Source organism: Mesoplodon bidens, assembly GCF_964165515.1.
Source record: "Mesoplodon bidens genome assembly, chromosome: 5".
Taxonomy (NCBI): Eukaryota; Metazoa; Chordata; class Mammalia; order Artiodactyla; family Ziphiidae; genus Mesoplodon; species Mesoplodon bidens.
Window position 1 is genome coordinate 85,884,935 of NC_138161.1, and position 14,161 is coordinate 85,899,095.

Sequence of the window (14,161 nt, forward strand, 5' to 3'; positions counted from 1 at the left end):
ATTTCAGAGAGGATAGGGACCTTACACCCAACTCCCTCATCTGACAGGTAAGGAAACTAAGAGCCAGTAGACTGAGTCACTCAAGGACACTGAATCCCAGTGGCTTTTTTTTCCCTCCTTTATACCATGTACTCACAGCACTTAATTTTGAAATGATTAATTACTAGATTTTAAAGATAATTAGAATATGAAAACCACTTGATTTATTGTGATTAAATGTAGATAACTATAATATCCTTATAAGCATTTAGTTAGGAAGTTATCAAGAGAGACATACTTTGGGGTAATATCTGACACAAAACACACATTATGTTCAGTTTTTTTAGCCCATGAGGCTGGCAAGTGCAATTTAGGTCAACCTAAATGTGGAAAATAAGTACCCGATAAACATTTACTATTTTAAAACTTGCTTCTTTTCCATAAAATAATTTAATAAATGATATCATCCCTTAGTCTTCCTACACAAAATGAATACTAACTGGAATATTTCTAACCCCTTTAATACTAAATCATATATTTTTGCAGTTTAAAATAGAGAGAATTTTTGAGCAATGATAGATTTCTCCAGCTAACCCAGAATATGGTGTTTCAGCTCTCATACTTTGTTGTCCAGAATTTAGGAAAGTACTTTAAAAAATGAAGAAAGAAGAGGTGGTGGCAGGGGCGTGAAAGGTGGAAGGAAGAGTCATATCCCATGACTTAATTTAATTAGCTCATAACGTTCTATAAGACAGTTTGCATAGAATTCCACCAATTTTATTAGAGGAGCGTAATTTTTGGTTTGAATATATTGAAACAGAACAAATCAGTTAACTCTGTTTTCAAGCATTTTCATAAAAATTTTGCTTACTATCTATAGAGACCAAAGCTTATATCCTTAATAATAAGTAAACAAAAAATAAAATATCATTAAGAAACCAGACTCAAGATATTTATATATTTCTTCTTTCAATAAAATTCCCCTCATATTTATTGATACGTAAGTCAGCTTTTTAAAAAATGACCAAATATGTAAGGACATAAAGATGAACCAATTAGATAACGCTGCTTTGTATTTTCCTTGCAGTGAGAAACTGTACATATTTTGATAAATGGACACAACTCCATCCAGCAAATAGCTCTGTGTATTGTGGTGAATTCTTGTGCAATTACAGAATTTTGTTGGAATGCCCAGTGGTCTCTAGATAAATTCCTTCACCCTCTATGGTAACAACTTGTCAGGTAGACTCATTTCCTGTTTTTATCTAAGCACTGAAAGAACATGAGCGACCTTCATGAGTTTGGGACAAGTCACACTACGATCCATTTCTTACGATCACAAATTTTTAAACATGAAAGGCAACTTCAATATTTAATTTCTTAACTGAATTCTACTCACTCTAAAATACACTTTGGCTCAGTAAGTAGTTAATAGAGAATAATTTAACAGCAAAACCATGTTGTTTTTTCACATATATTAACTACTTTTTCTTTAAAGAGTTTGGGTTTTAATTCTGCTAGAATTTCCTGTGTTCTTCCACACCAGCGTCATAGGAAATCCTAGTGTTCTCAAGATTTCTTTCATTTCATTGCACCTGCTTTTCAGGATCAACAAGTTAGTTTACAAGCTTGAAGTCTCAAATTCAACATACTTACTTGTGGGTGAAATAAGAATCCTGGAGAAGGTCTCAAGTATTTCTCTTTTAAAGCTTCAAGTGGGTCAGTTAGTTTTCTTTTCTCTACTCTGAAAGGTTAAAATTAGATTTTGGAGATGAATCAGTCTCATATATCAATCCCTGCATACTCGCTGACATTTAAACAGCTAACAATAAAGCAAATGGTAGGTTGCTGGGAAGCACACTAATAAAAATATAAAGACATCTGTTCAGTTCTTGAAGAATACTCCTGGCACTTCTAGGCGCTCAGAGAAAGAAGGGTCTTTTTATAACGAAAAATCCTATTGAATGACTAGTAATAATAATAATGAGGAAATGTAAAAAATGAAGTCATGAAATCAGAGGATTTGGTCACAGATTTGTACCTTTCCATTTTAAATGTACACAAAAAGGCTTGGTGATTTCAAAAGCATAAGAACAGGGCTCATTTTAAAAATTAAAGTCATTTTCTATCAAGAAGGTGCTTCCTCAAATCGTCATCATATTTCTTCTACATTTGTGAATGTCAGCAGGAGCGTTTCTAAGCGAACTACACACCCTGCTAGCCGCTCTCAGGCATAGGTATCTTCTTTTCGATACTGCTGCTGATAAACAGAGTAGGTTAAAGGAGGGTGGTAGGGAGAGGATGAGGAACTTTTTGAAGACAGGGAGAGACATTATCAAACTTATAATATAGCCCTTCTGCTTTAGAAATGTTTGTCATTCTATTTTCTATTAATCATATAGGAAATGACATCGTGGACTGAATTAATTTCCTTCATGAACTGTTGGTGATTTCCTTTTAAAAACTGTGAAATAAGTATACTTTAAAATAGAATCAAAACGAATAAAAACAGCTCCCACTTTTTTTTTTTTCCGGTACGCGGGCCTCTCGCTGTTGTGACCTCTCCCATTGCGGAGCACAGGCTCCGGATGCGCAGGTTCAGTGGCCATGGCTTACGGGCCCAGCCGCCCCGCGGCATATGGGATCTTCCCGGACCGGGGCACGAACCCACGTCTCCTGCATCGGCAGGCGGACTCTCAACCACTGCGCCACCAGGGAAGCCCTCCCACTTCCTGAAATTGTACGTATGCTATGTTTTACATATACTATTTCACTTATTGAAATAGGTGCTCTTATACCCATTTGATGGATTAAAAAAAGTTTAAGACATGAGAAAGCTGAGATTTCAACCCAGGTCTTACACTAAAACTGGTAAGTTTAGGTCTTTCATGAGTTTGGTAAAGTGACATGCCTAAAGCCTCAATTGACACTGAGGTACCAGAGAAAAGATTGAGATTAGAGACAGCAGGAGGGAGGTCAGGAGGTGATGGAGAAGAGTGGAATGGGTGTATGAAGGAACTGGAAGCCCATTGCCATTGGGAGGGTCTAAGAAAGAGAGGCTGAGAACTTATCTTCACAAAGGGCTGAGACATACTGCTGAGTTGGAAATACAACCTTACTGGCCATGTGTAACATATGAGCTACACACAAAATATGGAAGATCTGTTTTTCCTTCTTTTTCTTCCTCTGCCGCAGAAATGAAAATATAATAATTATTTTTTTAAAAAAGTGCCCAAGCATGGTAATGATGGCTCTGAGACATTTTTGTACTGTCCTTTTCTATGCCCCTTGTCATGTTCAAGTAACATACTGGCAATGTTTCTTGGTTAATGCATTGAAGATAATAAAGGTAGAAAAAGAGTTTGAAGGGAAAAGAGTTTGCAGCTGTGGTACCTATTAAGTCATAGGCACTCAAAAAAAATACTGTTGAATGAAGGAATTGAACAAAATTGTCTCTTGATAAAAAAAAAAAGAATCAGGCAAAAATATCAAATTCTCCCAGCTTAAATAAGTCCAATAAAAAATTATCCACATTTTCCATTAACTCTTGACAATGTTCACGATTTGAATGAGAAAGTAAATGGGAAAATTTGTGGTAATATTTAAAATACATCACAAATTAATTATTGTTATTCATACACTTTGAAGAAGACTAGTTTTTAAAAACTAAATCTTTCTGAATGGTTGAGTGTTACAGAGTACTGTCTAAGAGGCTGTTTATTAGCATATATTCCCCCCAAAAAATTTTTGGATGCATCAAAGGAAACTGGATAATGAAGGCATTAAACAGAGATGTGTTTTTTAAGCTGACCACTCACATTATATACAAAGCATTTTTGTGAATAATATTTCAGTTACATGGGGTTCCTAGGAGATTTATTTAGAAACAGAATAGGACCAGTACTTATTAAGGATGTGTTGGTAGGTTAACAAAGAGGAAACGCTTGCTATGTCCCATCTCATTCCAAATAACCTGACCCATTCAAGTACCCACACATATTTGCATTAATCCTTCAGGAGCCTCATTCTTCCGCCACTTGACAACTTGCTTTAAATATGGCTTTCCCATATTTTCCACTTAAAAAATGTGTTTAAAAATAAATTTATTGTCAAGGGAAAGAACTCTGTGGGCCTATTCCAAAACCCCAAATTCGGAGACATCCAAAAATAAGTCCAAACCTAATGAGTTGACTTTCCGAATAAAAAATGAACTCACCAGATCAAACAACTTTACTTTCTGCTTTATAAGAATAATAAAAAAGGTTTGTTAAAAGCTGTAACTTTATAGTGTGAAAACTACCTTTCATTCTTCTGTCCACATTTAGCGGTCTCCCATCCACCCTTACCTGTAAATAGGGTCCATGAAGAAAGGAGTGGGTCTAGCATGCTGTAAGGAACCATCAGTTGCTGGTCTTGGTTCACCGTTGCCTCCTTTCTTTTCCCCAAACACGTGGTTTTTACGAGGCTCTGTCAGCTTGGTCCCACTGGCTCTACTCCTACTGCCCATACTTAGATCCAGGGGTTGGTCTTGGCTTGTGGCCGGCGTCACTGGAGGCTTGGCGGGTACTGGGGTCAAGGGCTTCTCGTCCTTGCGTTTAGTGGTGAGATCAAAGGGAGACTCAGAGCTGCCCTTCTGCAGTTTCTTTACTTCACTTGGTGACTGGGGTTCCATTTTCAAAGGTAACGATCTCAAGTCTCTATCAGGAAATGGGTACATTGATTGAGAGAATGCTGGAAAAAACGGGAGGGGAAACATGGAAGGGTAAGGTAAAGCTCCAACTTTTTTGTCTTGCAGCCCCACCAGTCCTGCTGAACCAAAGTATTTCTCAGCAATAGAAGCAATAGCCTTTATAGAATCATTCACAGCTCCTGACACCGCAGTCTGCTCCTCTAAAGATGGTGAGAAAATGGAATGATTGCTGTATTCTTTCTTATTATGTATTGAAGCCAGATTCGGAAGAGGGCTTACTTTGTCTTTGAACATTTTACCATTTTCTTTAAATTTCTCTTTATCACTTTCAATGTCACTTTCCAGGTCAGAGCCCGAGGTGGTTTCCAGGTCACTGCCACTTGGCGTACTGACATCATCAAGGTCACTACTCTCTGACTGGTCACTGATTTTCTCAAGGGGCCTCTCTTCAGAGGACCTCTCGGGCTGGAACTCCACTGGCTTATCGTCCCCTACAGGTGGGTGTTTAGATAGTGCCTTCAAAATATCTTGTGTAGCTGGCAGTATCTGAGGATGTGTCATGAGGGGACTTTGACTTTTGTTTGTCTGTTCAGTACTTGACAGTCCTTTAACAGGAGAACTAGCAGGTATCAAAGGAGGCCTGTGGTACAAGCCGGAAGGAAACAGACCAGGGAAGCTAAAAGAAAATCCAGGAGCTGTTGGAAAGGTAAGACCAGCAGGATGCCTATTGGCGCCAAAATAGTCAGCAAGGCCCGGGTTGGCATGACTCATATTAACCATGGACGTTTTATCCATAGCTGGGGTTCCAGGAAGTGAAATGCCTTGGCCAAAAAATCCACCTGCCGCAAAATGGTTCTTGCCCTCACAAAACCTCCTGTGTTTATTTAAGGAAGACGTAGTGCTGAACATTTGTCCACAGTCTTTGCACTTGATTTGGGTTCTGCAATCAGCATGCATGCGCTTATGACGACAAAGGTTTGAAAACTGAGTATAGGATTTATGGCAGACCTCACCTGTGTGCAAACAACAAAAAAGAATCTCAGGCTTTATGGCAATTGCTTCTGAATTTAGCATGTATCACAATTGGTTTACCCCAAATTTCAATTAGGAAGCCAGGAAAAGATGTTGGAGGCACCAAAGTGGGTGCTCCAAACACAGAAAACCCCATTTCACTAGATTCCAAAGCAAGGCATCCAACCTGACAAATGTCTTGAGACAGCACAAATATTTCATATATATATATATATATAAATATTCTGTCATCCCCATTGCATAATATTTTGTATCATATTTGTGTATTTAAATATTAATTAAAAAGTCAAATTCCAGCATGCATTGATTTCCCACCCAATTACTACACTAACAGAATCTTTACAATTAAGTTCTTAAGATGTACTAAACATTAAACAGAACAGGAACCCCTTTAAAATTTTAGACCACTTAAAGACTTCTATATTGTAGGCATCAACACAAAATAAAACAGCCTTTCCCTCGACTAGAAACTTCACCTTTATTCCCTCTCCCCTTGGGGAAAAAGCCTGTGACTGCTCTACTATTATTTAATTTGTATTATATCATATGCTCTCATCATTCACACATCAAAGCCACACAACAATGCACATTGTGTATTCTGAGACATTTTTAACAATCATTTTCATGATTTGAGAAAGACTGACATAATTTACAATGGCGCTATTTTAAGCCTGCAAAGGAAACTAAATTGAATGTAGCCCATCCTGCATTGCTGGTTCCCATGAACTATGATCACGTCCTCTGACTTCCCCTCACACCAGTGGTTGTGCTAACCTTCCTGCATTTATGAAACCCCGTCCTTGGGAAACATGTCCACTTGTTGTCATATCTTCACGGGTTATCTCCGGGCTTGACTTCTATGTGGTACAGCCTACTACAGTAAGCAGGGGAGAGTGCGCTGAATGCTATAATCCAGTAAGAACACAGCAGTGGGTGCAGCTGGGAAATAACTCTCGTCCCCGAGAATTTGCCAGAAAAGTAAAACATCTTCTTCCTCATATATGTGTGAATAGATCTAAGTACATTTTAAGATGGAAATCCATAACCCTTAATAATTCCTTTGCTAGGTAGGAATCTTACTCAATACACGCCTGGCAGGATTATAGTATCAATTTCCCAAGCATCACAGCTTTTATGTTACTTTAATAAAGATGAGTTCCCTTTATGTGTGAGCTTACTTTCATGCTTCTGTGCATGTTTAATACATGCAGAAACATGATATGCCTTGTTGGTAGTTGTTGAAACCAATTTATATAAGAAATTAAATTGAAGACAAAATGCAACATTTATTTCTTTCACGTGATGACTGCCTTTAAGCTCCTAAGTCAAAACAATAACAATTTAAAAAGAAAATTCAAAGAAGATTTTATAGACCTTCAGTCATACAAAACTCATCCAGACAGAACTTGGATTATCCCACACACAACCAAACAGGAAGTACCAAGTGATTCTATGTCTATTTCTTTTACCACTAACAATTAAAATGCATTGCTACACTTATCAATGTGCTTAGTAATATTAAAGGAGCTTTCAACTGTGGAATGATTTATGACATTGTAGAGACTATAACATGCATTTTAATGGGAAGAGAAGATGCGAGTGATTTCTTTTCAAGTTATTCTACTGGAATATTGACCAGAGTCTGCTTTAAATATATATACTAGTTAACCATATACAATAAATACACATACTGTTTAAATTCTTTGATACACTAATTAAAACCATATGAAGTAGAGGGTAGAAACATGAGACTTTCGCTAGTTATACTAATTCAGCTATGAGCAATAACAAGAAATAGTAAATAAAATATTGATGGAATTATACATGTGCACTCATTAAGAAAGTGACACCTCTCCTCTGGGCATTAAAAGGCGTTGAGAAAAGATCTTGATGGGTATTCAAACAAGGTATAAGTTTTTGAAAGGTTAGCAATGTTTTACCAAAGAAATGTTGCTCTCTACACTTCTTTCTAATAGCTGGATAGATTTAAGAAAATCAAGAGTAACAGAGGTGCATCTGAATTTCCTGGTTATAGGCTCTGTTACACCAATGAATGGTGTTTGTATCAGGTCCCAAGAACACAGAATCTGGGATGTCTCCTTAGGCAGAGGCTTTGTTTTTCTCACTTGAAGATCTTGCCTGGCCCACCACAAACCACCAGGCCTCCAGGTAAGTGGCTCAATTGATGCTGCAGTCTATACTCTACTGTAATCTTCTCAGTAATAAGGAATTAGCCAGCAGTTAGCATTGCATTTTTCTAGTTATTAAACAAATTAAGAGGTATTTTGAATATATTCAGCCTATTAGAGCATGTGGTTTCTATTTGGGAAGGCTGGAGGTTTCTGTAAAGGCAGTGAGTAATTGCCTTAGCACTGATGACTCTGGGCTCAAGCTTGGTGGCACACTGTAATAAGAGACAGTTGCCATAAACACACCAGGGGGGGTAAATCGTGGTGTGTGGCCTTCTGGTGAGAAACAGATATCAACTCTAGGTGAACCTCCTCCACTCCAAAGTCTCCACACCAACTCCTCTTTTGTTCTGAAATTACACGGCTATTATTCACAATTACCCCATGGTCCTCTGTCAGATTTTATATTTGAAGAATGCCATCTGCTATTTAAATTTACCAATAATTACTGAAAATACATTCATGGGAAATAGTCTGCACAATCTGATTGGAAAGGGACACCCTATAGTGCTTTAAAGCAAAACACTTGATTTCAACACAATTAAAATTACAGATCCCAGAATTTTAGATGGTAGGAATTTCTATTTTCTGACTTTTACTTTAAATAATAAAGAAAGCATTAAATGGGTGATCATAATTCACTGTGGTCAATTCCTCCCTATTTTCCACCAAAACATGAGAAATTTATCAAAATTCATTTCTGAAAAAATCAGAAATAAATGAACTATGTATGTCTGTAGCACTTGCAAGTACATTTTAGGGCATTACGACCTAGAGTCAGGAATGTCTTTTTGAGACAAGAAGTCTAAAATTTCCATTGTATACTTTATTTCCCACGACTTTCAACAGTGCTTCCTCAAGGGAGACTAGAGAGCACCCTTTTGTTTCTCTGCTAGGCCTCTTTACTCCACCAGGGAACAGAAGAACATATGAGCAAAACAGGATGCTAGGGTAAGCTGGAAAGGGAAAGAAAAGCTCTCTTGGTGCTTGGAAACACAAAAGAGGGCTGTGTAAAGGCAAAAAGGAGGAGCGCAAGTCTCTGGCATCTCCATGTTGGCACTGAAAATTAGGTTTTTTTCCATTGGGTCCTGTAGTAGTGTCTCATATACCTACTACAAACCATCAAATATTTGTCAGAGAAACTGTTTTGCAAGGGTTCCCAAGTCAGAGGTTTTGCCAACTCCTGAGTATGTTTCATCCAGTTCTATGCTTATCTGGATCCAAAATCTGTCTTAAATTTTGTAACACAGCTCAGTGAGTCACTGTGTTTATATGCCCAGCCGAGCAATAGATGAAAAGAAGTCCAGAGTCGTTGCCCAGATGGACTAAGAACAACTGATTTTCCATATGAAACATTTCAGCACAATACAGAGAAGAGGGGTGGGTGGACAAGAGAGGCAAATGAGGGCTGAGCTGTACTTGTACTAAAGCGCTCTGTACAAGGATATTCTAAGTAGGTGGTCAGATTGGATGTCCCCTGGAAATACACTGCCCGTAAATCTGCTTTAGTGCAGTGGGTTATAGAAGCAGCATGTCCAGCATCAAAGTAAAAATGTTCTGCTTTTCAAGTAACTGAGAACTACCGATCTGCAACCTGTGATCAGCAACAAAGGGTAGATTAAAGGGCATTTTATCCCACCCCCAACACACACACACACACACACACACACACACACAGTCCTAATAAGCCTCCTTGCCAGGTGGGGTTCTTCTAGCTCTTTCTGATCCAGAACAGGTTTTTCTCACTTCATCTTGTTTAGTGGTATCTGCGATTTGCTGTTTTACAAAGCCACACACATTTTCAGTATGAGACAAATCTCGTTGTCTCTATTAAATCCCACAATCTGGGGAGGCTTCCTTTACATTATTTAACGACTTCTCTACCTGTTATTGATTCCATCTAATAGAAAACACCCCAGGCATCATAGACAAAACACCATAGATCTGGTTATAAAAGATTTTCTTGTAATAGAAAATAGCCCAACTGGATGAGACCATAAATCGCTAATCCAGAGGCCCCCCTCATGGCCATGCGTGGCCCACCCTCCTGATCACAGTGCCTTTTGGATAAGAGACAGTTGCAGGAAGGAGGGCTGGAGTGTGAAAAACTTACAGATAAAGGGCTTCACACTGCTGTGGATGTGCTTGTGTTGTTTGAGGCCCGACGAAGTGGCAAACGTTTTGCCACACTCCGGGCACGCGTGGGCCCGGGCACCAACATGCTGAGAGCGGATGTGCCGCTGAAGGTTGCTAGGGTCCGTGAAAACCTGCTAGGAAATGAGTACTGATTAATCAAGAAACTTAATTCTAGGTCACAAGAAAGAAGACCGGGAATAACTCAAGAAGGAATTTTGTGTATTTGTTTTGTTTTTATTTGTTTACCCAAAGACCGAAAGAAAGTCGTATTTCCAAAGTGTCAGCCTCTCTAGGGTCAGGACTTACAAATTATTCAGTTTTGTATACTTAGCACAAAGTACCCGTTGGTATCAGTTGAACAGAATAATTAATGGCATTATTAGAGCATATTCAAGTGCTTTTTGATTCTATTTAGAGTGAATGGAGTTGGATAATAAAATGCAGGCCATGACATTATTAAAAAATGGTGTGCTATTTACACGCTTTAAACAAAGACACACTATGTACAAAATTGGGGGGATTTTGACTAAAGTATCCCAAATCTATTCAAGGAGTTCCCCTAGGGTATAAATTCTAACACAGTGTTTCATTAAGTTACCATTAAGCTAAAATCATTCCTTCCACATGGTACTAAGAAAACCAACCAAACAAACAACAAACAAACAAAAAAAGAAATAGGAAAAAGAAAAAGCTACCCACACATCAGGGAGCAAAACATCTCTAAAGATAAGGTCAAATGTCCCAATTTCCACTGGCATGAGAAAAGATATTCAAATGTTACGAAAAGTTTTTGGAAGGAGAACTCAGTTTTCATGACACCAGGACATCTTTTAGTTAATTGAGAAACATGAAAATTCAATGATGTGAATTGCCGTTCCCGTTGTTCAGAGTTATGGTCAAGGTGAAGGGCTTTCGTTTCACTCTTAACATTGTTCAGCCCTGGCCACTAAGGCACTACACTTTTAATTAGAACCGAGTCATAATTTATGGTGGGGACTTCGGTGGAAAAATCTGCAAACGTAGGAGTCTCCCATTCTTTCTGAACAGGCATTCAGAAACTTTATGGGATTTCCTCACAAACTGATCTTAAAAGAAATTAGTAATGTGCATTGGATACAATTTTCATTCTCCATAAGGCTAAAAAACGACCCCACGCTGGAAAGCCAGTAGCAGAACCAGGAATTTACCAAGGATGTCTGACACTTAGTTCTGGAACTCACCATCAAGCCTTGCTTCCTCCCTTACAAAAATAAAAGGATACCCACTAAGTGTTTCTATACACTGTACTAATGCCTTGTAGCACACAACACTCCGTCTACTTTTCTCAGGATATTTATAGTTTCCCCTCTCAAGGCTTGTTTTTATATACCGTGGCAAATGATGGATTAAGAGAGAGCAGGATGACACAGAGGGGCCAAGTAGTCTACAAATTCACTGTACCTTGGCACAGTTCTCACATTCATAGTGCTTTCCACTGTCATGTGACATCTGGTGGCGGATTAAATTGGACTTCCAGTTAAATGCCTTGGGACACTGATCACACTTGTATTCCCTCTCTTCAGTATGTGACAACATGTGTTTCTCCAGGCTGTTAAGAGAACAATTGATTTAATAGGACATGGTGACCAAGAACACATTCATAAACAGAACGTCATTTTATTACTAATCCAACTGGCAATTAAAGAAAGAAGAGGGAAAGGAGTTGAGTCGGAGAAGAAAGAGAGGAAACAGGCTTGCAACAGACAGAAGTACGTTTTATATTCCCTAGACTGTGTCTCTCAGAAATACAGAGAAGTACCCCTGTTGTTAGGAAATAAATCTGATTCAGCTAGCAGAGTTTAGGTGCCAATTTAGGGGAATGATAAACAACTAGCGATTTGTCCAGTTCTGGATTCATTACACAGTTCTAGGCGCAACATGTATTGCTGCTACCCACTTAATTCAAACACAAACACTCAAATAGGAAACATTAAGAAAGCGCTTAAGAACATGCAGGAAGCTATTCTATCTAATGTATATAACCCTTACATTCAAAAAAGCACTTTTATTCCTACTCAAATCACCATATGGGAAAGTGAGCTGTAAGCTAACTATTCAACAAGCAACTTCTCAATACAACCAATATAATGGATGGTCAGACAGATGGACCAATGAATGAACATGTATGCATATAGATATAGAAGTAGATATAGATAGAAACATTAACTAGAAAAAAATATATATGTATATATACTATAACCTAAGATTATATATATACAACCTATGAATGAGGGAGGAAAGAAAAGTATATCATATTATAAGTGGATGCACTAGTAAAGCCCCTCAAAAGAAAAACAGGGTTAGAATTTTCTCACAAACATAGCTTCTCTATGTTTTAAAGCTTAGACTATTTTACCTTCTCTCTCTAAAATTTGAATATGGAATCTGCATGAATATAATGAAAAGTACATATTATAGATCATGGATTACTGTGATATTCAGAAGATGTCTGCAACATTTTTGTTAATTAAACACACACACATAACACATCAGGATACTACTCCCAAATAAAGTAACCAGAGCTCCTCAGAGAAATAGCCTGTTTCAAATGTGAAACATGAAATACACAAGATGGGCCTTGAACATCTTGTTATGGCAAAAAGCAAGAGAGTTATAGATCGTGTCAAAAAAATTAGGGTGCCAACCTGAAAAGACACCCACTGACTAAAGATGGGGAAATTTAAGCATCAGTAAGAGTAATAATCTCACCTTTCAACGATAATGATACTCAGAAACAAACGGAACCTCACTAGTTACCCCAGGAAGATGCTGAGAAGCCAAATCATTATTCTGAAAACTAGTAAATAAAGGGGAAAACTCATGTACACATCCTGCCTTTCCTATACGAACTGTACTTCAGGGTGAGCAAATAAACAGTGAGGGGAAGTTTCTCTGCATAGAATTAATCCAGATAATAAATAATAAAAGAACGGGGGAATTAGAATACATTCATTTTGCAGCCCCTAAAGAATTAATGAATCTAGGCAATCCATTATATGCCTCCTGATGGAAATAAATGATACCATCAATGAGGTATTCTTCCTAAAATACTGGGCCTGAACCTGATCACAGCTTGGGATGTAACTATGAGTATACAGGAAACAGAGGAGATGGAGAAAGACGTTAAACAATACCAAGGGGATATAATCAGCAGAATACAGACTGGAGGAAATGCTACAGGAAAAAACACTCAGTATCTTCTGCATATAAACTGTAATGAGAAAGAGGGAGGGAGACTTACTGGCTTTGACTGGGGGAGCCTATAAATTAAGAAATATAAGAGGGACGTCCACCAATTGCTATTATGGACCTTATTTTTTTTTTTTTTTTTTTTTTTTTTTTTTTGCGGTACGTGGGCCTCTCACTGTTGTGGCCTCTCCCGCTGCGGAGCACAGGCTCCGGATGCACAGGCTCAGCGGCCATGGCTCACGGGCCCAGCCGCTCCGCGGCATATGGGATCCTCCCGGACCGGGGCACGAACCCGTATCCCCTGCATCGGTAGGCGGACTCTCAACCACTGCGCCACCAGGGAGGCCTATGGACCTTATTTTGATCTTAATTCAAACTAGAAAACTCTAAAAATAATGAAATGACTGGGGGGAATTTGAACACCGACTGAATATTTGATAGTAAGGAACCATTATTTTTAAAATGAACTTATGTTTTATAGTCCTTACTTTCTACAGACACATACTAAGCCATTTATGAATAAAATGACAAAATGTCCAGGATTTGTTTCAAATAATCCAAAACGAGTATAGCTGAGACAAGATAGGCGTTGTGTGATAATTACTGAACCTGAGTGTATGGGTGTTATTACACCGCCCTCTCTAGTTTTGTGTGTATTTGAAATCTTCCGTAATAAAAAGTTATTAAAAAAAAAAAAAACTAACTACCAAGCATGCGAGCACTGTTTCTTCCCTATATTTTATTTTTCTGTGAAATGAACATTCTAAGTTTGAGAATCAAGACCTCTGTGTGCCTAGAATATGTTATCCAGTGTTTGTATACACCATGTGCATGGGAGTGTGTGTGAAAAAATGATATGCCCTTTCTCATATCTTGATAAATTAGAAACACCTTTCCATATTTTTCT

The 14,161-nt window shown here is 38.2% G+C and overlaps 1 protein-coding gene across 8 annotated transcripts in view; it reads right to left on the minus strand.

Moving 5' to 3' along the window:
• MECOM (MDS1 and EVI1 complex locus) overlaps positions 1-14,161 on the minus strand; it is a 168,814-nt gene that overhangs the window by 27,738 nt on the left and 126,915 nt on the right. For 5 of the 8 annotated variants that reach the window (XM_081234315.1, XM_081234312.1, XM_081234313.1 and 2 more), the window contains exons 5-8: positions 11,467-11,614; positions 10,004-10,160; positions 4,326-5,682; positions 1,636-1,723 (exon numbers count right to left, since the gene is read on the minus strand). In XM_081234315.1, coding sequence (XP_081090441.1) covers positions 1,636-1,723; positions 4,326-5,682; positions 10,004-10,160; positions 11,467-11,614 — 1,750 coding nt within the window. The remainder of the gene's footprint in view (positions 1-1,635; positions 1,724-4,325; positions 5,683-10,003; positions 10,161-11,466; positions 11,615-14,161) is intronic. The other 3 variants (XM_081234316.1, XM_081234314.1, XM_081234319.1) reach the window with 2 other exon arrangements.